The following is a 23,397-nucleotide window of genomic DNA, read 5'->3' as shown; positions in this document are numbered from 1 at the left end:
CCGCACAGGCTGCGGGCGGAACGCGCGGCGCGGCGGAGGGGCCCGGCCGGACCGATGCGCTGCCGCACGCCGGCGCCTCCCGCGCGCCCGCCCCTCCCCTCCCCTCCCCTCCCCTCCCCTCCCCTCCCCGCCTCTCCCCTCCCCTCCCCGCCTCTCCCCTCCCCTCCCCGCCTCTCCCCTCCCCTCCCCGCCTCTCGCCAGTCACAGGGCGGGCGGGGCCGCCGCGGCCAGACCGGGACGGCGGCGGCTCCTCGCCCGCGCCCCTCCCTCCCGCGCCGGACAGGTGGGCACTGCCACTGCCGCCGCCAGGCGGGCGGCCGGACAGGCGGGCGTCGGCAGTGGTGGCGGGCGGGCGGCGGGCGGCGGCCGGGGCTCCTCCCTCCCCTCAGAGGGGTCGCGCGGCGGCCTCCCGCGCGCACGTGCTTGGCGCCGCCCTGTCACCCGGGCTGCGCGTGCGCAGAGCGCGCGGGGCGGGGGGGGGGGCGGGGCAGCGCGCCCCCTCCGGGCCCGTAACCGGTACCGGCAGCGCGGGGCCCCCCTGGAACCGGGGGCCGAGAGCGTGGGGGGAGTTCCCGGTGTGGGAGGCTCCTGGCTGCCCCCGCAGCGAGCGCTGGGCAGCGGCAGCGGCGCTTCCCGCGGAGCCGCGCGCGGCTCCCGTCACCCTCCCGCTTCTCCCGTCCGCGGGAACTCGAGGCGCATAGGCACGGGGGTGATGAGATTCCCGAAAAACCACGGCATTTAGAGATAAATCGGGTCATTGCAGCGTTTGCTCTTCAAAAGGGTCTTCTGTCTGCAGAGGGAAGCTGCCGGGGTTGGAGTTGCGGGATCAGGCGTGGCAGCTTTCCTTGTTGCAGTGGCCCAGAGTGAACCTCGCTGCTCTCGTGGAGTTGCTCTGACACCTTGTTTTATAAGGCCGCCTTTTTTCATAAAGCCTGGAGCCCGGTCCTGCGGGGAGCACCCGGGGTCCTCCTTGCTGCCGGCCGGTTTCTCCATCGGAGAAGTGATGGTGGAAAGGACGCGTCCATGGCCCGAGTCCTGCAGCCGGTTCCTGCGCGGGGGACGGGGTGGGGAGCAGCCTTCTGGCTGTTCGTACGGTGCGGAACCCCCAGTGGCGGTGGGTTTGGGCCAGGCACTGCTGTTCTCAGGTGCCAGCAAACGGGGGTTACTGGAGGTAATGGCACAGAGAGCGGGCCATACTGTGTGCAGTTGAAACGGAAAGAAAATCTAGGCAAAGCCTATCCCATTAATCAAATTCCAGCTGCGTACGGCACCAGGGCTATCATCTCTAATCTTAGGAAAACATTTCTTAACCACCACAAGCAATGGGCATCATTCCCTTTGATCAGCCCGGAAAGGCTGGAGTCCAGCTCCTGGATTCTGCTGCTGGAAGCCCGGCCAGCGCGGGATCCTGGCTTCCACCTGGAAGAGCCTCTGATCAAGCACCAACCGCATCCAGCCTTGCTTATCCTGGGAAACCAGCAAAACCCAAGCAACAACAGAACATTGCCAGAGGTTGTTTTTTTCTGTTCGTTTTCACTGATGTTTAAGTTCCTTGAGGAAGGTTTTGGACATGAGAGCTTTAGACAGTTTTCCACATGAAGAATTTTTTTTTTTTTCTCCAATAGCCAGATGGGCTAAGATGACTTTTTTGGTCTATTTCTTTTTACTTGGTTTGGGATTAGAACGCTCCTTTCTATGTATGTTCTTGTTTGTAAAGACAGATTAGCTTATTTTTTTCCCTCCAGGACTAAAACAACTTTATAATCAAAATCCAAAATGACAAAAACTAGATTTGCTGCTTTTTAAGCAGACATCTGCTCAAAGCGTATAAACCAATAAATAAAATTGCTTCAGGTTAGTTACATGTTGTTCACAGGAAAACACATCTTAAATTTATCACACGTAAAATACAGTAATTAATTGCATACTGAATAAATTAAGAAATACGCTAGCTTTTGTCTTTGCATTGTTAGTATAAAACCTGGGTATGTTTTAATGAGATTGTTCAAAGTTCCTACCCAGTGTTACATTTGTCATTAGTATTCTGCTGCAGTAGTTGTATACTAAGCATATTTTTCTCTTGACAGGCTATAAAGAACACACTATTCATCCATATTTAGGTAATAATTTTGATGTATTGTCATTTGCATATAGGCTGGTGGAATTGTAACCAAATGCTGCACAATCTTAGGAAAATATTTGTTGTATAAGCGTAGGCATACGTCACTCACAGCATTCGTGTGCTGGGAGAGGATTGCCATAAAAAAAGGAATGACCTTTTTTCTGCTTTCTCCTCGACTATCTAGATAGTGTTTCTCCTTTCTCTTGATGGACAATGTCTCTATAGTCCATTGAGTGCCTGGAGTCAGAAGGGTCTGAAGCACCCCCAAAGGCTGGGGGCCACCTGCCCTGGCGCCGAGGAGGGTGGGAGGCGCAGGACTCGAGGCACGGCTGGCTGAGCCGCAACGATTCCACATCTGCGCTTCTCCCCACCCAGTATGGCCATAAAACAACTTTCCTTTCTATTATTTAAACAATAGTAAGAAAGCAATAACCAGAAAGAGGTCATTAAGATGAACAAGCAGAGATATCTGTGTAAAATCCTCTCTCCTGGAGATAACCCGGGGAGCCCCACTGTGGGTCTGCCCAGCTCTCCGGGACAGCCCCCCCAGTCACAGCTCCATGGTCCTTTACAAAACCAGCCAGAATTCTTGTGACTGCCTGCGCTACCGCGCTGCTTCCCGAGTTGGCTTAATTCTGTAAGGAATTGCTCAGGAGTATTTGTGGAGATGTGGCTTATCTCAGCTGCTCCTTCGCCTTCCTGATCCTGTCCGACAGCATCCATTGAGCTGTAGAACCCTTCTCAGATGCAGACATCCCACCAGCCGCCTCAGCGTGGTCTGGTCACGAACTACCCAGCGGCTCCACAAGCAGCGCAGCAGGAGACCAGGAAGGTCACTTTGTACAAGATGAGAACAGAGGGCTGTAAGCTCCACAAAACATAAATCTAATTTTTTCCTACTTCAGATTAAATATGCTTTGTTGACATTTATTCAATGTTTTCACTCTATCATTAACCGTATATTATATTACTACTCCATTAGACTGACATTCTTTAGTGTCTATTAGGTAACATCCTTTTAAATCTAGTAGATGCTCTTACCTATTGATTTTCAATAAATAAAATTCATTCAGTGTATTAAGATCTAAATTCTCAGAACTTACAGAGAAACTAAGAATGGAATTCGAACATCAAATTTCTCATTCTCTGAAGTTATCACAGCATATTTTATATTATACACACTTAAATCCATTTTATCAGTTATGAGACTATTTTAGATGCTCTTAAATTATGAAGATTAAATTGGGGCATTTTTCCAGCAGGGGGACTTCAAGCTCAGATACCGCTAGCTAATAAGGAGAGAAAACAGACAAACCAGCTGTTGCAAGACACTGAACTTTTGCCTTTGATCATCCTTTACTTGATTTGCGGCCAAACCCAATCACGTAGGTTTAGCAGAGGATAATGAAGTTTCGTGGGTGACAGAGAAATGTGGAATAAGCGATGTCAGTCCTGTGGTGCTGCCAACCCTCTGTTGTTGTGTAAGACTGCCACCTGGATTTGAAGCAGTGTTCCCGGTCCTCCTTTGGATTGACTATTGGTGGGGTGAGACACTTTTTCCCTGCCCTTATAGCAAGAGAAATAGGACAGACAAATGGGAGGATAACAAAGAACAGATTTTCAAGATTATTACTATTTTACATATTAAATAATTTGTATTGTATTTCTCAGATTTGTTTTCTAAACTACTTTATTCTACACAGTTAATCTATCATATCTTAAGGCCGTCTTGCTTAGAAATCTCCGACTATTTACTTTTTCTATCTTAATTGTAAAGATGCAGCAATTTATAGTGGCGATTCAAACTATGCCTTCAGTCATTACACCCCTTGCTTCTATTTCAGCGTATAAAATGGTATATTTACCAAACATTTTCCAGAAAAAAAAAAAAAATTGTTCATTTCAAATAATTCTTGGCATAATTTTGACTCAAATCCACTTACTGGTTTTCCTTAATATAAGCACAGTACTCTCCCAGTTGTACACTATGTTCTAATAATTTAATATTAGAACTAAGTAATAAACACAGTCATCTAAGAAACCCTATTTGTGGAACAATAACATTTTCACCTATCAAAACATATATTCTGTGAGGATAGGATGAACATATGAAATCTAGGATATATAGAAACAGAAGAGAAAAATAAAACTATTTTAAGTTATTTATTACCATTCTATAGGAATTGTCAGGGAGAAGACAGTTTCATATAATGAATCAAAGATTACATTAACTTAAATTCCTCCAGACCTTTGTCCTTCGCCTTTTGCTCCTTCTGCCTTTCAGGCACAAAACTCATACATACATGCAGTAAATCTTTTAAAATTCAGAATCTAAACACACAGCCCATATCTGCTCTGATATTTGTGTAAATATTCATTGGATGTGTAAATACAAGTGACACTAGTATGTGTACATAATGGTATTAGCATGTGCAATCCAGATGAATAACGGTGTCTCTGACATGACAGAGATAAAAAACAGATAATGCAACTTAAAACTTCATCACGCTTCTGGCTTCTTACATTTTAACATAAATCTTCATAGTCCTATCAAAGGGGTCGTTTGGATTTCTAAATATTTAACAACGCCATCCCACATTTTCACTCATTGCTTTGAAAGCACTTTGGCCTCCAAAGAGGACAAGGAAACAACACCGTTTCTACTCTGCAAATGTGAAAACTGAGGCACAAAATACTATTTTTTTCAACACAGGTATTTAAAAAAAACCTCATCATTAAATTATGCCCGTGTCCACCAAAATGCAGGGCAACTCCTTATACTCCTTTCTTTTCCAAGCTACCCATCACGATAAATGCGGAGCCTTAGAAATGAGCAGACTCAGCACTTCAAAACTGGGACACGCACAATCCACCTTCTTGCGCTTCCCAGTGACTGGCTCTCCCTAACAAAGGTGCTTCTAAAATCACGTTTCCCCAGGCAAAACAAAGAACAAAAATGAAGTGATTGTATTATACTTAAGCTATCTATCTTTACAGAATTACACCCTGGATATACTGGAGAAAAAAGCGTATTTATTAAACAGGAGTATTGTAAACATGCCAATTTATCTTGTCATTACAGCATGTGAAATAAGAGGATTCAATGTTTCTGACATTTTATCAAAAAACCTTTATTTTTATAAAAGTCACAGGATCCATTTAAAAGCTTAACTGAAAAGATTTTGGTAAGAATTAATCAGAAAATAAATAACTTCAACTTGATCATTCAGGAATTAGCTTCAACTGTCAGCACATCAAATGAGTTTCCAACGTAACACCAGTAAGCAGGTGGAGTTTGATCTGTCCATCTCGCTGAACTCTACTGCATCCACACACGATGTTTCTCTTACCACACTATTCTAGTCATCATCTTGCATCCTCCTAAGTACTAACAATACCGTACCTCCAAAATAATTTTCCCATTTTAAGCCAGAAAACTGCATCTACCTACCACCAACCAGAGCCATTTGGAAAGCCAGCGAGGACATACAGAGCTTTTCCGTATCTAGGAACATTTTATTGAACAGCATTTTAATCTTTTTCTTCATTAGCTTTACACAGACTTTTACAGGGTAGTTAATTACTCTTGGCTCTTCCCGTGGTAACTGTCAGATTTGTCTTGATATTGGTCAGCTAGACACCATCTAAAGTTCTTCTCTTCATCTCCCTGCCATCCACGAGGGATGTCCACCAGGCTCTTCCAGATTAATTTCAGAGATCTGGCATTTTATCAGGATGGCAAAATTAATCCACTGCCTTTTGGTAAGTTTAAGAAAATATAGTTCCCCTGAATTCCAGGTGCTGGGCTGAGATCTGCTATATCCATTCTTCAAAGGAGTTAACAGTAACCAGTATACACCAGCAATGAATTCATATGGTAATTAAGGCAAACGCCCATTACGGGCAAACACTGAACTAGAGAAAACTGTGTAGGCTCAGGATTAAGGCTGAGCATGATCTGTGTTATAGTCTGTATAGACCGAAAAATGTGACTTTATTGAAATGCCTCAAACTGCATTTGGTTTCATAGTCCATTTAATGCAATTTTGCTTTTTCACATTTAAAACATACTAACTCTTCTGTGGTACCGTTCAGCAGCAGATTTACTGACCAATGGTTACGTATTTAGCGTACAGCTGTCACATGACTGTTCTGGATGGAAAAGGGAGTCCACGCCAGGATCTGTATGACTGCGATGCAGAGTGGAACCAGGCAGATCAAATAGAACATGGCATCATGAAGACCTAAAAACAAACTGGTGAAGAAGAAGAAAACACAGCTTTCAAGATGAAGAAGACTAACTTTTATGGTCAATTCACAACAAATTATTTTTAAAGCATTCACATTATATACACATATACAGCACGTACACGTGCCTGTGTACAATCAATCCCAAATAAAGGGAATACAAACATCTCAGATATCGAATGTACTTCAACTGTATTTTCAAATTCTACATACAAATATGTATTTTATGTTGTTTGCTCCTTTCATAATAGCTGGGAGGAAATTAGATAATTAGCACACAAAGAGTTAATTTTAATACATTGTAGGCAACCTAAGAAATCCTGTTCACTTTAGTACACACCTGTGTCATGTAATATAGAAATCAATTTAAGCAATATAATCCAATTATAGAACAGAGCATCTGAAAGGGTTTAGTAAGACTGAAAAATCTGCAAGAGAAAGAAAAGCAGAAAATGGAAGCAAACACTTTAATAGAAAATTATTTTATTTAATTTAAAATCTGTGCTACTAGCTATCCACCACAGTGTTATAGTTGCTAAGTGCTAAATGGAAGTCACGATTAATGCACAGAATTCAGGCACGGTGTAAAGGGCTGTTTGAAATATCAAGCCTTATTTAATTTTGTTTTAAAATAAATGATGACAAGAATACATGTGAAATTAACACTCATTCTCATTTATTCTCATGGATGCATGGTATTTCCTCATCCGAACCTTCTCTAAGGTATAAGAGATAAAAGCATAAGCAAATACGAATCAGAAAAAAAAAAATACAGGGGTTAAATGAGTTCCCTTTTGTGAACAGAATGTTTTCTGACAGCTCAAAGCATACATTTAGGCATTGATCTATTATCTAGAATCAGTATCAACTGGCATTCTGTTAATTAATGGATTCTAATTACTTAAGTATTGGGAAAGTCAATTCAAGCTGAGAAACAGCTCCTAAATGAACTTTCTCTCCATGAGACAGTTTATGTTATTTTCTGGTTTTTTCTCCCTTAGCGTTCAGGGATGAGATAGGAGACTCACGGAAAAGCTATAGACATGATCCAAAAAATCTGAAATCTGTGGAAAAAACCTCTCATTAACTTGAGAGGGTTTTGAATAAAACCTAAGAGTTTCTCTGAATCAAAAAGAGTCAACTCTTGTCTCACTGCATTTAACAGGAAAAATGCTTGCAACCTCCAGCATAGCCCAGATTTATTCCTTAATGCACAGACACTCGTACAACGACCACAATTTGCCTCGAGTCATGTACACGCTGATGCTGAAAAGGAAAACAAGGAAAACAAACCCCAGGCTTACAAGTGAATCACTTCATCACTTGGGCAGCTGCATTTAGGACTGGAAGTGTTCACTGGCAGGTCACTGCTCTGCAGCCAGTGGTTACTGGCAGAGACAGTAATTTCCATTTGGACGCTGTTCAATTGCATTTCCAGCCCACCGGGAGGTGAACAAGGCCCCGCATCGCACACCCCCCTCCCGCTGCCAGTGGGTGAGGGTGTGAGCGTGTCAGCAGGGAGGCGACAGGCAAATCGCTCACCCATCTAAAGATGGTAACGGGACTAAGACACAGGTAACAGGATGCTGAGGCTTGTACTTTGCCTGTTCCGCACTCTAAAGAGGACTGCAGTTTTCAGTACTAAAATTATCCTGTATTTATATGTGGACTTCAGGAAGAACAAAAAAAGAAAGAACATCTGCCAAATCACTCATACTGGTGCAGTCCTGATTTGGTTTCATTGGAAAAATATTGATTTAAGAAAATAATATTACCTATTGTACTGTAAAGCCTTAAGTTACTGCAGGAATTATAAAAAATATCAAGAGTACACAGAACAAGGAATGGCAAAATATTTCATTAAGGGACTGGGATAAATCATGAGGAGAGCTCAGATTTCATCATCATAAGAGCTGAACTTGTAACGTCAGAAATTTCCATTTCTACATTTTTTGCACACGCAGGAATAAAACATACAGTCTTTCACTAAACAGCCCTAATCTCACTCTGAATAGAATGTGATGTAGTCCAGTAATTCAATATGAAAGCATCAACAGCTTGAAGTACCTCCGATGAATAATGAAGAGTTGCCGTAAAATAACTTGTTCTGAAGAAGGAATTTGAAAAGCACACTTCTCAGAGAAGTCAGCTGTAGTTGCAGTGGCTCTCCAGAAGAGGGGGGGGTTAAACTAGGAATCTTTTCCATAGGAAAAAAAAAACCCAAACCAACACCAAACTAAAAAACACAAACCAAACCAAAAAACCCCAAACAAAACAAAATTAAAAAAAACCCAAGCCATATGGGACAGGTAATGCTTTGCTATGGTGACAGATCAAAAGAAAAAAAAACAACAAACCAGGACCCCACTCCATTCTGCAAGCTATTGCTCAAATTTTAAGGATATTAAAAAATACTTAAGCTAGCTTCCACTACAAAATGCTTAACTGATGTGCAGTGACCACATTCCTTAAGAATGCGGTATAATGTGTACATTAATGTATACAGAATCACGTGTAACACATGCGGCATTGTGTACAATACACCGGCCAGTCTCACGTGTGAAAAGGTCACATCAAAAAGCAAGAAGACTTCTGGAGGAGACGGGCCATTCACAGCAGAATTCACACTTCAGAGTTACGATACCAGGGGCAAAACCAAGAGCTGCCTGGTTGCTCCTAAGGAAGAAGACTTCCTAAGAAGTCCCTGTGACTAAAAAGGTATTACCATTGAGGCAGAGGTAAATGCTGGTACTGGTAAGTAAGAAGTTGGTGATGTTTGTGATCAATTCAAAGGCTTCACAGCTGAGGAAGAGAAAGACAGTCTGGGTCTTTGGGGTGCCTGGGCCAATACGGTGCTGGGATCACTGCTCAGTGATAACCATTTTCTCATTTCTGATGAATTTTAACTTCTGAAGGCAGTATGCTACTAATAAAGGGCTATCAAATGTGTAAGATAAATGAAGTAGGGGAGAAAAAGACGCACCCTTCCCCTGTAAGCGATGACCTTTTCTTTTTGTATATGTAAGCTGAAGTTACCCAGAAAGTTTGTGAGCTCCAGCATTCCATGTGGTCTTGAGTAAGCAATATATCAAGAAATGAGGAATGAGGAAATGAAATGACAATATTACACAAAAATCCATGTGAACAAGAAAAGCTTATATCCATAATTTTCAACTGTAAACTCATTGCTGGCAAATTTGTTTTACTACAGCAAAAGCCTAGAAAGTTGCTGAGAATACAAAAACCAATGTTCAGACTTTTGATGCTGGAGGGAAAGACAAGGGACGTGTCTGGACACTACTGAAGAAGGAGACCACTGATGGTCTGCTAATACTTGTCTCCATTCACTTAGAACATTAACATACAAAACACAGATAATAAGATACATCTTATTAAGATTCTTTTGCTTTGCAAGAGGATCCGTGAAATAACTGGAAGAAAACTAATGCGACAGATAGTATCTGTACATAAAAAGCAGCTGTCTGTCTGTAGCTGTAACACACCATATTCTCACTGTCATTACATACTGGAACTTTGTTCACAGAATCACAGAATGGTTTGAGGTTGGAAGGGACCCCTGGAGGTCCTCTGCTCCAAACACCAGCTCGAGCACGGCCACATAGAGCCAGCTGTCCAGGACTCTGTCTTGACAGCTTTTGAGTATTTCTAAGGATGGAGAGTCCACAACGTCCCGGAGTAACCTGTTCCACTGCTCAGGTGCCCTCACAGCAAATAAGTGTTTCCTGATGTTGAGAGGGATCCTCCCATGTTTCAGTTTATGCCCACTGCCTCTGGTCCCATGACTGGGCACCACTGGAAAGAGCCTGAATCCATCCTCTTTGCACCCCTCCTTAAGGTATTTACATACATTGAAAAGATCCCCCCTGAGCCTTCTCTTCACCCGGCTGAACAGTCCTAATTCTCTCAGACTTTCCTCATAGGAGAGATGCTCCAGTCCCTTAATAAACTTGTGGTCCTTTGTTGGGTTCTCTCCAGTATGTCTATGGTTCTCTTCTACTGAGGAGCCCAGCACTGGACACAGCACTCCAGGTGTGGCCTCACCAGTGCTGAGCAGAGGGCAAGGATCACCTCCTTTGACCTGCTGGCAACACTTTGCCTAATGCAGCCCAAGGTACCATTCGCTGCCTTTGCCACAAGAGCACATTGCTGGCTCATGTTCAGTTTGGTGTCCACCAGGACCCCCAGCTCCCTTCCTGCCAAGCTACTTTGCAGCTGGGTAGCCTCCAGCATATACTGGTGCATGGGGCTGTTCCTCCCAAGGTGAAGGACTTCGCACTTATCACTGTTGAACTTCATGAGGTTCCCGTCAGCCCATTTCTCCAGCCTGTTGAGATCCCTCTGGATACCAGCATGACCCTCTGATGCATCAAGCCACACCTCCCAGTTTTGTGTCATCACCAGACTTCCTGAGGGTACATCCTGCCCCATCATCCAGATCATTAATGAAGATATTAAACAAGACTGGATCCAGTATAGACCCTAGGGTACACTACTAGATACTGGCCTCCAACTAGACTTCATGCCACTAACCACCAGCCTCTGGGCCTGGCCATTCAGCCAGTTTTCAACCCATCTCACTGTCTGCTCATCCAGCCGATACATCAAAGGCTTGTCTATGAGGATCTTATGGGAGGACACAGCGTCAAAGACCTTACTGAAGTCCAGGTAGACAATATCCACTGCTCTTCCCTTGTCTACCAGGCAAATCGTTTCATTGTAGAAGCTTATCAAGTTGGTTGAGCATGACTTCCCCTTGGTGAAGTCATGCTGACTACTACTGATGATTTTATTGTCCTTAATGTGCCTGGAAATGGTTTCCAGGTTTAGCTGCTCCACCATTGTTGCTATGGTTTAACATTCAGTTCAAGAAAAAATAATTCAGCAAATAGTTTATGGTTTTGGGCTGCATCTTCTCTCTTCTCCCAGTAACCAACATTGCTGGAAAATCTTAAGACACATTTAGTCAGGGCCCAAACATTTTATTAATGCAGAATAAGGGTCCTCTGTGCCATCTTCACAATTCCCTACCACTACACCTAATAAAGTAAATGCTTTCCAGAACACTTAACAGATATTGCCAGCTTTGGAGAAGGAGGAGGGACAGAGCTGAGATTGCATTGGCATGGGTCATAACACTTCATTATATGTAATTCACATGTGTGAAATTCTTTTTTTAATTTTTTTTTTAAACAGATTGAACATATTTTAAGCAATCTCTTGTATTCAGTTTCTGTTTGTCCCCAAACGACTGTGTCCTGAGCCAATTGTATTTTAGCTGTCTGCCTACAGCTGAAATCTGAGATCAGCTGAATAGAGTTTTAATATGTGTAAGTAATTTTAGCTCAGTCAATGGTCTGAGTACATTGCCATGGGCAAACTGACTCCCTAGAAACAATCTCAAGTAGCCTGGTCTTCATGGACTGTGTGTCCACACTGTAGTCTGTTTGCAAAGTGAAGGACATGCACACTCACATGTACATATACAGAAAACACATGCAGGCTGCTTCACATTGAAGAAATTATTTTTGAAGGGATGGGGAAGAGAAATATAGAGCATATCTCAGGTGCTCTTTGATTAACTGATCTCAGCTTTGTTCCTTTATGCTGTTCCTTGCCCTAGTGGAATAAATCAAATTTCAGCATGACTCTAGTGAAAATACAGGTTTTAGAGATTGAGCATTCAAAGTATTTCCACTCTACATACAAGAAATTTATTATTGCTATAGTTCAGAGGCTGCTTACTGGGAAAAAAAGATTTACAGCTACTGTGATTTAAAATCCATCCACAAAGGGATCATTTCTCTGATTGAAAGGGATCAGAACTGCAGTTTTTATGTTTCAAATCTGAATTTCTCTGAATCATCGAGATGAATATATTCAGCCCTATCATATCCACATCCAGTTCAACCAACTGCTCTTCTGCAAAACCCACTCATCTTATTTGACATTATAATGAGGTTCATGTCCTTTTCACATCATCTCACTGGCTGGCTACCTACAGAATGCATGAAAATTAACTGTTCTCACACATAGCCTCAAACTTCTTTGTTTGTGTCAGGATGCTTTTCTGAAGACCACCTGTTGTTCTTTTATGTCATTCTTTCCCTCATACATTTTTTTAGAAAGTTCCTCAAATATGAAACATTCTTCTAGCCTTAGGTGACACATAACCAGGCATTTTTAGTTCATATACACTTCTCTTCTATGTATTTTTTAAGGTTTCTACTCAAAATTTAGGAGAGCTATGTAGTACTTGGGATATTCATGTTGTTCTCTCAAGCAAATCCTAATCAGGAATGATTTTTGCCTTTTAGCCCCAACTTCAGTTATTCCTTATGTTGCCACTTCCTCTTGTTGGTCATAAATAAACAGCCTATGACCCTTTCAGTGTACTGACTCCCTGTTAATTTGTTTTTATAAAAGCCCATGCATTTCCAATGTGCTAAGGAGCAAGCACAGCTTTATGCTGTGTATTAAGGTCTCCAGGGACTGCAATGAGATCATTAGCATCAGAACAGTAAGTAGCATCGAAGCCAAAATTACATTCCTACTTGAGGCAAATTCCCTCCCTCCAGTGATTATGCTGCTTTCTCTCAAACACAACTATCTTTAATGCAACCCTATTAGGATTATATATCTAAGGAAGTAGGTTTACAAGATAAGGTTTACAGAAGCCAGAACGGCATGTATCTTAATAAGAGGTATAAGGTGATCTCAAACTTTTTTTTTTCTTATTTGCAAGGGAACAGGAGATAATCGGCTACTGAAATGTATCCTTTTTTTTCAGAATTAGGTTGATATCCTCACATGTACGGTTTAATCAACGATTTATTCTTTAAAAAAATATAGAAAACATTTCTATTTCTACACAGACAAAAAACAACTAGAAAATATTTTTAAAGCACTCATATTTTTGAAGTGCAGTTGATGCAAACTAATTGCAGATTAATTTGCTTTTTAGATGACAGAATTATTTCACATTAATTTCTATGACTTAAAGTATCCCTTTTGAACTCACCTTGGATCAGGTTGAGCATCTTCATTATTCAGGTACTCATATCCAAATTGATTTAGTATTGTAACCACAAGCATTGGAGCCAAAGATTGGGCAGGCTTGGTAAATAAAGCATTTGTACCAAAAACCATAGAGGAAAGTGGCGATCTAAAATATTTAGGGAAAAAAACAAACGAAGGCACAACACAAACTTATTATTATATTGATTACAATAGTAATTTTAAACATCCTGTTAATACGCAAATGCTAACTATCATGATACTTAGCTTTATAGTTCACACATTTGAGCAAACAGATCAGCTATCCTAATGAAATTTAATTTATTTTTTTTTTTAAATGAAAGATAATAAACCGCTGGGGTATATATACAGCTTGGCCCCACTTTGGAAATGACTTGCACTCACGTTCAACTTTGTGCACGTTAAGTAATTATTGAAGTTAAGTTAGACTGAACTGTGCATGGAGAATTAATTACAACGTAAGACTTTACACGCATGAGGCCAGAAAAGGAGGCTTTTTTTTTTCTTCATGAAAGCAATAGCTCTCACCTTTGAGGAGCAAGTCCTTTAATACCGTGACCAGGATTGAATCTGCACTTATATAAACATTGATGGAACCAACAAGAAGTTAGCTGCACTTTGATAAAAATCCAAAAGATCTATGAGTTGTAGTATGCTACGTCACAGCACATTTTATCAATTTTTATTTCAGAGAGATAACAGCAACCAGTTAGACTTTGGAATTTGTACTTTAAGTAGCACAGAGAAAGCCTTCTAACTGCTTTTTCCATGTTAGAAAGGCCTTATTCAGAAAATTCCCTAAGCGACAGTAGATGCATATGGTTACAAAGTGATTCAATTAAAGCTAACAAAAATCAACACACAAAAAACTTGGCTTATACCATAGCATAATTAAAACTAGAAATGATCTAATAATCTGTTTAAATTTCTCTGCCGACATAACCACAGGAAACTTTATTCAAGTTCTTATCTCTACTTATGCTAAATTGCTCTTACAAAAAGTACTTCTGTGTCAAGGATCCAAGATCTTTTACTGTCTTTGACATAATTTAACTTACGAAAGAGTAACATGGCAAAAAAATAGCATAGTTAAAGAAAAACAGTTAAGATGGACATACCTCCGCTTGTGCTTTATTAAATCTGCATCAACAATATCTGCCAGAGGCAAATTGAACAAACTAAATGAAGCTTGTACAATTACCCTAAAGAAAGACAAAATATTGAAGATTTTCATAGTTCTTATATACGCTTTCATAATGAAATCATAACTGACATTCTAACACATACACTCCAACACTGACATTTCCACAAACACACAAAGCTGAGACCTTTAAAATATGCTGATTTAGCTGTTTAAACAGCAGTTCTGAAAGCATTATTAGATTTGTTCTTAATTGAGAATTAGAAATCAACGTGCAAACCTGAAAGATGTGGATTTTTTGCTTTTTTTCCTGGACAGTGGTGGAAAAGGTCATACATGCTTGAGATTATCAGTAAATTACATTTAAAATGACATGGAGAAAAGAAACACCTTAGAAAAAAGAGAAACTGAAAATTCCCTCTTGAAATCTGAAAAGGACATGAGCATCACTGGAAGGAATACATGGAAGACAAACTTCAAAGTGGGAGAATTAGAATAGTAAAAAGATTTTATATGCATTCCTATATAAGTATTTACATTTTTTATATATTTATGCATTTAAACACATACACACACACAAAGCCAACTCTTAAACTGCTAACTGAAACTTTGAATTCACATATTAGGATTTTTATGTCTTATTAAATTTTGGGTGTGATTAGCTTTTACTTACAATAGGCTTTGAACAATTAGCACTTTGAACATACAGTCTTTAAGTACCTTAGAATTTTTCCCTAGGGAAATCAAAATACACTTTTATCATTTAAAATATGCAGGCAATGAAATTCAATTTATTGCTCATACAATTCAATGTTACAGTAGTCCATGACAGAAATACTGAAAATAAGAATGAAATCGGGGGGAAAAAAGAAAATTAAGAAAAGGCAGGCAGGAAGGAACATGCAGAAGGAAAGCAATGAAATAGAAAAAGAAGAAATAAAACCTAATTGCTGTAACAATACTCTGAAATGAACAAGTGTATTTTTCAATAAGGTTTTCCATGTATTGTAATATAAGTCTGTGAAAATACTACTTTTAGCATCATACTTACCCAGCTACCAGTGAAAAAGTGACTCAGTGCTGGTTACCTAACAGATGCTTGTTTGAATTTGTTTTGCGCTGCAACACAAGTGTTCATGCAACACAAAAAGAGGCCTGAGCTTTCCTAGCAAACAGTCTTTGAAGAGTTCCTCTACCGAGATCTTCCGTGTTGGAGTGGATGAGAAGAGGTTCTGCTTCCCTTGAACCGCATGTTAAAGCAGGTATGTGGCTGGAGGCATGTGGCTGCAAACCTTAATTACTGTTCATTTTTTAGGCTTGCTTTGGGTTTTTTTGGTGTGGTGTTTGTGTTTTTTTTTTAAGCAGAAATTAAAAGTGGAAGTAGAACAAAATGAAATGTAACTGGAGTTTTAACTTTCCTGAAAAGTGAAACAGAACAAAAAGGAAACCATAAAAGCAGTAGCAAAATCTTCATGCTATTAAAAGTGTCCACTGTTAGAATTATTTAAGCCGTATCTATGAATAGGGAAGCATATTCACTTACATATTTGTTGTGAGATAAAATGCCAACAGATGATAGTGTTCTGGCCCTAGAACAAACATGACAGCAGCAGCTACTCCTTCAAAGTAAAAGGAAAACAGGATGATTCTGTAATAACCAAACTTCTTCAACGAAGCATGACTGAGAAGAACAAGGCACTGCAAAGAGAATATATACACACATGTATGATGAAAAGATACAGTACAGTATCTCAGCATTAGGAGACCTATAAAGCACAAACTAGTCATTAGTTGTTACTACCCATTAAAGAAGGAAACAAAAACAAACCCCCCAACCCCTTCTAAAAAGTTCAATCCAAATAAAAAAGATACTCCTCCCGCTGGCTGTTTTCAGGCATTTTGCAGAAAAGTGTATGCTAGAAACAGCAAGGTATTGCGTAATGCACGTTATTCTAAACACTGTGACCTTGTCTCTCTATAATTGAGAAATAACCCTGTCGCAGGAAGTACTTATGATTTAGAAAATTCCTTATTACCTGCATGTTTCTAAGACTGCATATTTCTAAGAAAAATACTAACTTAATGATGCAAATTCAGATTTGTTTGCCTGTGCTCCAGCAACAAGGTCTCCCTTGTAGGCAGGTTTTATTCTTCACACCCGCTACTAAAAGGAACCTAAGAGAGAAGCTGAATTCTAGTTTAGTACAGGCCACTGAAGGAGAGTTCATAAGCAGGGGCTTTATTTCACATGGGTTGCGTGCTTTTCCAGTAAGTGAAGTCCAGGACATTGCCACCAGAGAATTCTCTTATTATATCTTGAGCTCAAAGGGACAAAACCCTGTTTAACAGCAAACTCTCTACAGTTCAGTGACCTTCTAGACAAAGAGTCTCTGCGGAGCAGAGAGAGATGCATTTTCTGAAAGATTGTTCGTTTCACACTGTTACACTGATTTTATCAACAGTAGCAATTGCTATATATTGGGTGTAAAATTATTTAAGCTTTCTTAACATCTGCAGTTTCCGATTTACTTCCAAAGTTCATCAGCTAACTGTTTGAGTTGCAGAACAAAACTGTTAAACCTGTGGTAAGGATAAAATTTGAAGTCATAGATATTTAGGAGTTATGGAACAGAGAAGATACGCTTAGGATTTGTATGTTATATATTCAAAAGCCAAAATGGTAACTAAAATTGAGCTGTGCATTCGAGTTGCACTTTGATATATCTTCTTTTAGATTTTACTTACTGAAAACATTACAACTTAATGAACATAACAGCCCTATTTTCAGAAATTCTGAACACCAGCACCTATGACGAAAGTCAGGATATGCAGTTTTTGAGCAATCTAACAAGTAAACACAGTAAAAGTTTAAAAGATCCAGTGAAAGAAGTTAGAAGGGAATGAACAGGAGAATTTTTTTATTCACTGCAGACAACTGTGTTTACATTCCGTGGGACATATTTTTGCTGCTTTTCTTGTTCTCGTACATTACTTGTTTGGGTTCTCTTTCCCTTTTCTTTTCCAGTTCATTACTCCTGCCCCCATCCCTCATTGGGATCTTGAAAGTGTCTCTCCCCAGTAAATGTAGCTGACCAAGACAGCAAACAACAGAATAAATGGGAGACTATTATTCTCCAAAAGCAGCTATTACGAGTTTTGGTCGGTTCCCATGACTGAGATGCCACATATTTCAACAATGCTTTTAATACCTAATGGTTTTTTTCTGGAATTTTATGCAGTTTATCTGAGAAACTTCCTGAAGAGATTATTCTTTCATCATGTATTACAAATCAAAACTAAAGAGAAAAGAATTCAGAATTCTACAGATTTTGTTTTTACAAACTTTTTATCTTGACCATGATTTTCATTGCTTTATCCGTAGGTATTACAAACCCTGTAGGATATAAAACACTCCTTTCACACTCACGTCTCACATTCCCCTAAACAGGTATTTTACCAGCCTGCCTGCTTGTCCTTTCTCCCTACCGCTGCATTTGGTCAGCCTCATCCAGAGGTACTTTCTGCTTTTAGAGCATTGGTGAGATAGAATTGTTTCTCACTATGGCCAACGGCTTATGCTGGATGCAGCATTTTTTCAACAAACAGTGTAAATGGATACCTTAAAGTAATGAAAACTAATAAACCACCATGTTTTTGTATTTTGAAATAAAAGAAGTGTAACTGCCTACCTGAGGACAAATAAAGCTTGCTCCATACATGATACTTCTTATTGAGGAAGAAAGGACATCCTTAGGAATAAGATTATCTGCAAAGATCATCATAAAATTGTTGCAGAAGGCTAGGTGGAAGACTTGGAAGAAGTTCATAGTTACAAAAAATAAAAAGTTTTTCTCTGTCATAATCTGCTTGGTCAATGAAATGACAGAGGACCAGGAGAGAGCTCCATCACTGCCTTCCAGATTTGAACTCTCTGTGCAAATTTCTCTCTGCTCATATTGACTTGTACTGTATGTGCCTGTGTAACACATACAAGCTGTTGCTAATGCTGCAACCAAAACAGCGAAAGCCTGAAAATAGGCAAAGTTTTCCATATTATCTGATATGAGACCACAAAAGAGAATGCTCGTTGATCCAATTAATGTTGCTACTTGGTTATATTTAATAAGCTGAAGCCTACTTTCATGTCTTGTTGAAATCTCTGCAAAGAGCGCACACTGCGCGAGAAGCACAAACGTAAGCAAACCATCAAAAGCACATAACGCAAGGATGAGGTGAAGACCACTTAGCCAGTCACCTTCTTCATAATGTTTCCAAGGAAACCAAGGAAGCAGAAAGGCTAATGCATATAAAGGAGCTCCATATAAAATTGAGAACTGGCGTCTTGAGCAGCATGCAAATTTGGAGTTATCTTGAATATAACCAAAAAGAGGATCATTAATGGCATTCCATATCATAAATACAACCTGTGACAAATAAGAAAGAAACACAACAGAATTTATCATTAGCGTGAATTTTCTGCAGTAGTTATACAAACACAGAAGTAATACACACCATATTTACTTAAAATAAATCTCCATTCAAAGAATAAAGAAAGATAGAAGCTTCTCAGGTGAAAACAGGCTCCAGACCAAATTCTTAAAGGTATTTAGAGGTTTATAGTCATTTTGAAAAACAGGATTATTTAGTAGACAGGTGCCCAACTACACATGAAATAAACCTGTCTCTAAGACTTCACTCCTTCAACTCTGTCTGGGCTTTCACCTTGCAAAGCCCAGGTGTTTCACTCACAGCAAGTCATTCACAACATGAGCCGGCCCATTACTTTCAGGAGACCATTTATGACAAGAGTTGCTCATGTGGATAATGACTTGCAGAATAAAGGCAGTATTTAAGTACTTAAGCAGTCCATAGGAAAGCACTAATGTCAAACCTATGGAGCTGAGGTGCAAGATTAGTTTAGAACATTACTGCATGCTATGGAAGGTAAAAATCTTTCCAGCAATTAAAGTCTGGAGATTTTGTCTAGAGACTGTAAATGATGTGCTTTGTGTGTACCTTCAATTGCTTATGGATTAACTAAATTTAATGTGTAACTATTTGCAATGCATCCAAAATTAATTCATGAGTAAAAAAAAAAAAAAAAAAGATTTTGTTGTGATAGCACAGACACATAGCACATGGTAATCAAAATATTCCATTGTACGATACCTGCGCTTGATGAAATGCTACTTCTGAAATTTTGTATCGGTTTAGGAAAAGCTTAACGTAGTAGAAATTAAAGATACTGTTCATCATTCCAGCACCCAGTGTAGTCATGGAATATGCCAGCGCATTAGGATGAATTCCCCCAACAAACTTCATCTTCCACAACTCTCTTCTTCCTCAGGTTACAAAAAAGAATTACAACAGTTGGTAAAATAATTTTCCAAATTAAAATGACATGGATTTGCTTGTTTCATAGGCATGGAAATGGATTTTTAGAAGAAAATTTCCCCATTCTTACCTCTGTTTTTTTTTTTGAGAAACACATTTTACATAAGACAGTGAGCACAAAACTGAATAGATGCAAAATATTAAGAAGTCAGTGACATTTCTAAATATAATCAGTGCTTAAAAATCAATGGAGCAGGTAGAGAAAAAATTAAAAGAACCCCTTCTGTACTGGTGCACAGACTCAACATAAAAATCTGCTATGGGAAACACTAATCTTGGTGTAGAGTTCAAAGTCATTGCATATATTTTACATCTTTCCTGCTAGCTACATAGTTTTAAAATTCTGGAGTGGGTAGGAATGAAGTGACTCAATACACGTCCTTACATATTCCAGTGCTATGAATGTCAAATGCAGCATGCACTTAGGTGAATACTTATTTCAGAACAAATACCAAGTTTTGTCCTTGTATTTTTAAATGTTAATTGTTAACAAGCCATGGAAGCAATACTTTCACCTAGGAAACTAATGAGATATTAACAGAAACCATAAACCAAAACACCTTTTAATAGTTTAAACATTTTCATAGTATAAAAGACTGCATGTAAATAAAATCTAGCATGTAACATGTACAGCATTTTAAGTACATCCAAATAACAGAGATTCAGCCCAAGAATATAGGGTTCTTTAATATATCAAAGAGATCTTCAGCCAAAAATTTTTTAAGATGCTGACTTTTTACATCTATCTAGCAATTAATTTAAGCATGTTTGGTATAAACTATCCCATGGAAGTAGCTAGCTCCAGGGAACCTCTACCCTTTAAAGCTGGATAATGATTACCTTTATGGTTCTTGACTAGGTTTGATTCAATACAAGAATACTTCTCCCAGGTATCTGTTTTTAACTGAGGCTTTAATCATCTTTATATCTATTTGAAGAAAGCTGTCGGCCATTAATTTGGTGATACTTCACGTTCAAATTTCAGCCTTACTATGCACACTGTCTCCAGAGCTTTACAACCTGCTTTTTGTCAATAGTCCACACTGCTCCTCTGCATCTTAACAATTTTACCCTAAATGCAATTTTTGAATATCCATCAAAATACTTAGTTTGAATATTTGCTTGTTCAGCTTGATAAGCAGATCTATAAGCAGCTCCCTAATCACCTCATAAAAAAGCCATGAAAGAACCCGGAAATGAAACGCAAGACTGTTTCCAGCTGCCTATGGTTCATGGAGTGGCTGGACAGGAAGGACGGTCATGTCCTCGTCGCCAGGCAGCACCGCGGATCAGGCAGGGGCTGGAAGAGTGTCTGTCCTGGCCAAGGCAGAGGATGGAACAGTGGTTTGTCCAACTCCCAACATGGAAAATGAACTCCTGAAGAGCAAATAAAATGTGGATGCATTTTTGTATACATATTTAAGATGCTCAAATAAGAAACAATACACAAAGAGTAGGTAACTTCTCTCTGCAGGTAAGAAAAAAATATAATCAAGCTGACAAACAACTTGAACCACGTTAGTTTTTTTTCTAAAGCCAATTTACTTGTAAGAATATGACTGAATTTTTAGGTACTTGAGAATGATTGTGATGTATATTTTCAAGTTTATTTTTCACAGAGCTTCAACTGTAGAGACACTTCCATTTTCAGGTGATGAAATTTTTCTTTTTTGTAACAAGTTTGGTTTCACAAACTTTTTCTGATAAACCTAAAATGAAAAATAAGGTTATTGAAAAGAAGCCCATTTGAAATGTTTATTTCTAAAAATGAGTTTGGTATCACTGTGTAGTAGTCACTACAGTAAGTATGCTATTGACAAGTGTCACGTTTTCTTCAAAGGGCACGTTCAAGCCTTCACAAATATACTTAATGAAGTGACTTATGTAGTAGATGGTAGGGCTTTTGGAAAGCTAGACATTTCATCTTGAAACCCCCTGCACGGATCTTCGGATGGAGGATTGGGAGACTCTCCTTCTCCTCAGATTCCATGAGGACTAAGAATAAATGAGCTTCACACTAACATTGCCAGCACACAGTCATTTCTGAAGTCACATTTGACTCTGTTCCTTTCTACACACAAATAAACAAAGGACCTCTCAGCTTCAGAAATCTGAAAGTAAGAATTTGAAATTTCTTTAACAAAAACCTTCTAACAATGCACAAACAGGCCTCTAGTGCCTTGACTAATTATAATACACAGGATCTGACACAACTCTTTACACTAATTGGTACCTCTGGTCCTGCACCTTGTTTACAAAATAGGCTCAATTAGAAGTTGAGGTACCACACTTCCTTTCCCAGAAGATGGGCTCTTTTAATTGTACTACAATGAAATCATGCATGAGCATCCCCTCTCCCTCAATAGTCAGCCTTTACACTGAGTAGGTTAAAGTACAGGTGGTGACATTTTGTGACTCACAGAAGGCAAACTGGTTTCAGAAATTTCTAGTGGTGACAACTGCGTTAATACCAATGAGCCAAAAGAACAGGTTTTTTGAACCAGCGAGACACAGGATGCCATTATCGCGTTTCTCCCAGAGCTAGATGACAATCGCTACAAGGACCCAGAGCCTGAGTCTGAAGAGTGGGTTCCCTGGGGACAACACATCGTGACCGAGGCAGGGTGACCAGCTCTGGTGTACTGGGTCCCACGGGGCAGCCCCATGCCCGCAGTCCGGATCAACTGGCTGGTCACAAGTATCTTCCTTATCTTTCTCCCATGACTTAAACCACATTAATGCCGAGCCGAGACCGAGCGCTGCCCGGGCCCGGCGCTGGGGGGACGCACCCGGGGCAGGCGGACGGCGGCACCGCCTCAGCCCGAGGTGCCGCGGCCGCCCGAGCGCCGCCGGCTGCTGGGAGGCGCTGGAAGTTCGGAGGCGGCTCGTCTGCTAAAACTGGGCAAAACAATACGCTTTTTCCTCAGCAGCTCCCCAGATACGGAACACGGCTCCCTCCTTGTAAGGACAAGGGGCGAGGGCGTGCAGTGACCGCCATGCGGTGCCGGGGACGGCCGCGCTCAGAGGCGACAGCGGCTGCTGCGGCGGGGGCGCGCCCTCCCCTCCCGCACCGAGGCTCCGCGGGAGGCAGCGGGGACGCGGCCCGCACCTGGGCGCCCGCCGGTGCGGAACCCCCCCCTCCCGGTCTCCTCCCTCAGCGCTCCCCGGGGCCCAGCTACACTGTCCAACGCCGGGCTGCGCCAGCTCTGCTCCGCCGCAGACCCACCGGAATATCCCCCGCAACCGCTCCCCGCCATTAACCCTTCAAGAGCCCCGCCACCGCCCCCTTCCACAGGCACCGACCCACCTCCTCTGACTGGAGGCTGCGCAGCCGGCTGCTGGGGCGGGCGCAATGAGCCCGGGCCAACCTTCTCTTCGCTTTCATTGGCGCCTTGACTCGAATTCGCTTTGTGATTGGCATAGGCTCCTTTCCATC

At 40.7% G+C, this 23,397-nt stretch overlaps 1 protein-coding gene across 2 annotated transcripts; it reads right to left on the bottom strand.

Moving 5' to 3' along the window:
* Window positions 1–5,134: 5,134 nt before the first annotated feature.
* Window positions 5,135–23,275, bottom strand: LOC141471901 (transmembrane protein 180-like). Of its 2 annotated transcripts, XM_074158634.1 has the most exons (9): window positions 23,188–23,275; window positions 21,128–21,338; window positions 19,737–19,905; window positions 18,823–18,991; window positions 18,257–18,333; window positions 16,111–16,265; window positions 14,545–14,628; window positions 13,410–13,553; window positions 5,135–6,377 (listed from the first exon to the last, which is right to left on the bottom strand). In XM_074158634.1, the coding sequence occupies exons 2-9, from the start codon at window positions 21,193–21,195 to the stop codon at window positions 6,248–6,250; spliced, it is 996 nt and encodes a 331-aa protein (XP_074014735.1). In that variant the 5' UTR covers window positions 21,196–21,338; window positions 23,188–23,275; the 3' UTR covers window positions 5,135–6,247. The 2 variants fall into 2 exon arrangements, with proteins under 2 accessions (XP_074014735.1, XP_074014734.1); XM_074158633.1 differs by lacking the exons at window positions 21,128–21,338; window positions 23,188–23,275 and having other exon boundaries at window positions 5,234–6,377; window positions 18,257–18,991; window positions 19,737–19,889.
* Window positions 23,276–23,397: the final 122 nt, after the last annotated feature.

Source organism: Numenius arquata, chromosome 14 (assembly GCF_964106895.1).
Source record: "Numenius arquata chromosome 14, bNumArq3.hap1.1, whole genome shotgun sequence".
Classification (NCBI taxonomy): Eukaryota; Metazoa; Chordata; class Aves; order Charadriiformes; family Scolopacidae; genus Numenius; species Numenius arquata.
The sequence above is the reverse complement of the archived record's forward strand: the minus strand, read 5'-3'. Positions and strand labels throughout refer to the sequence as shown.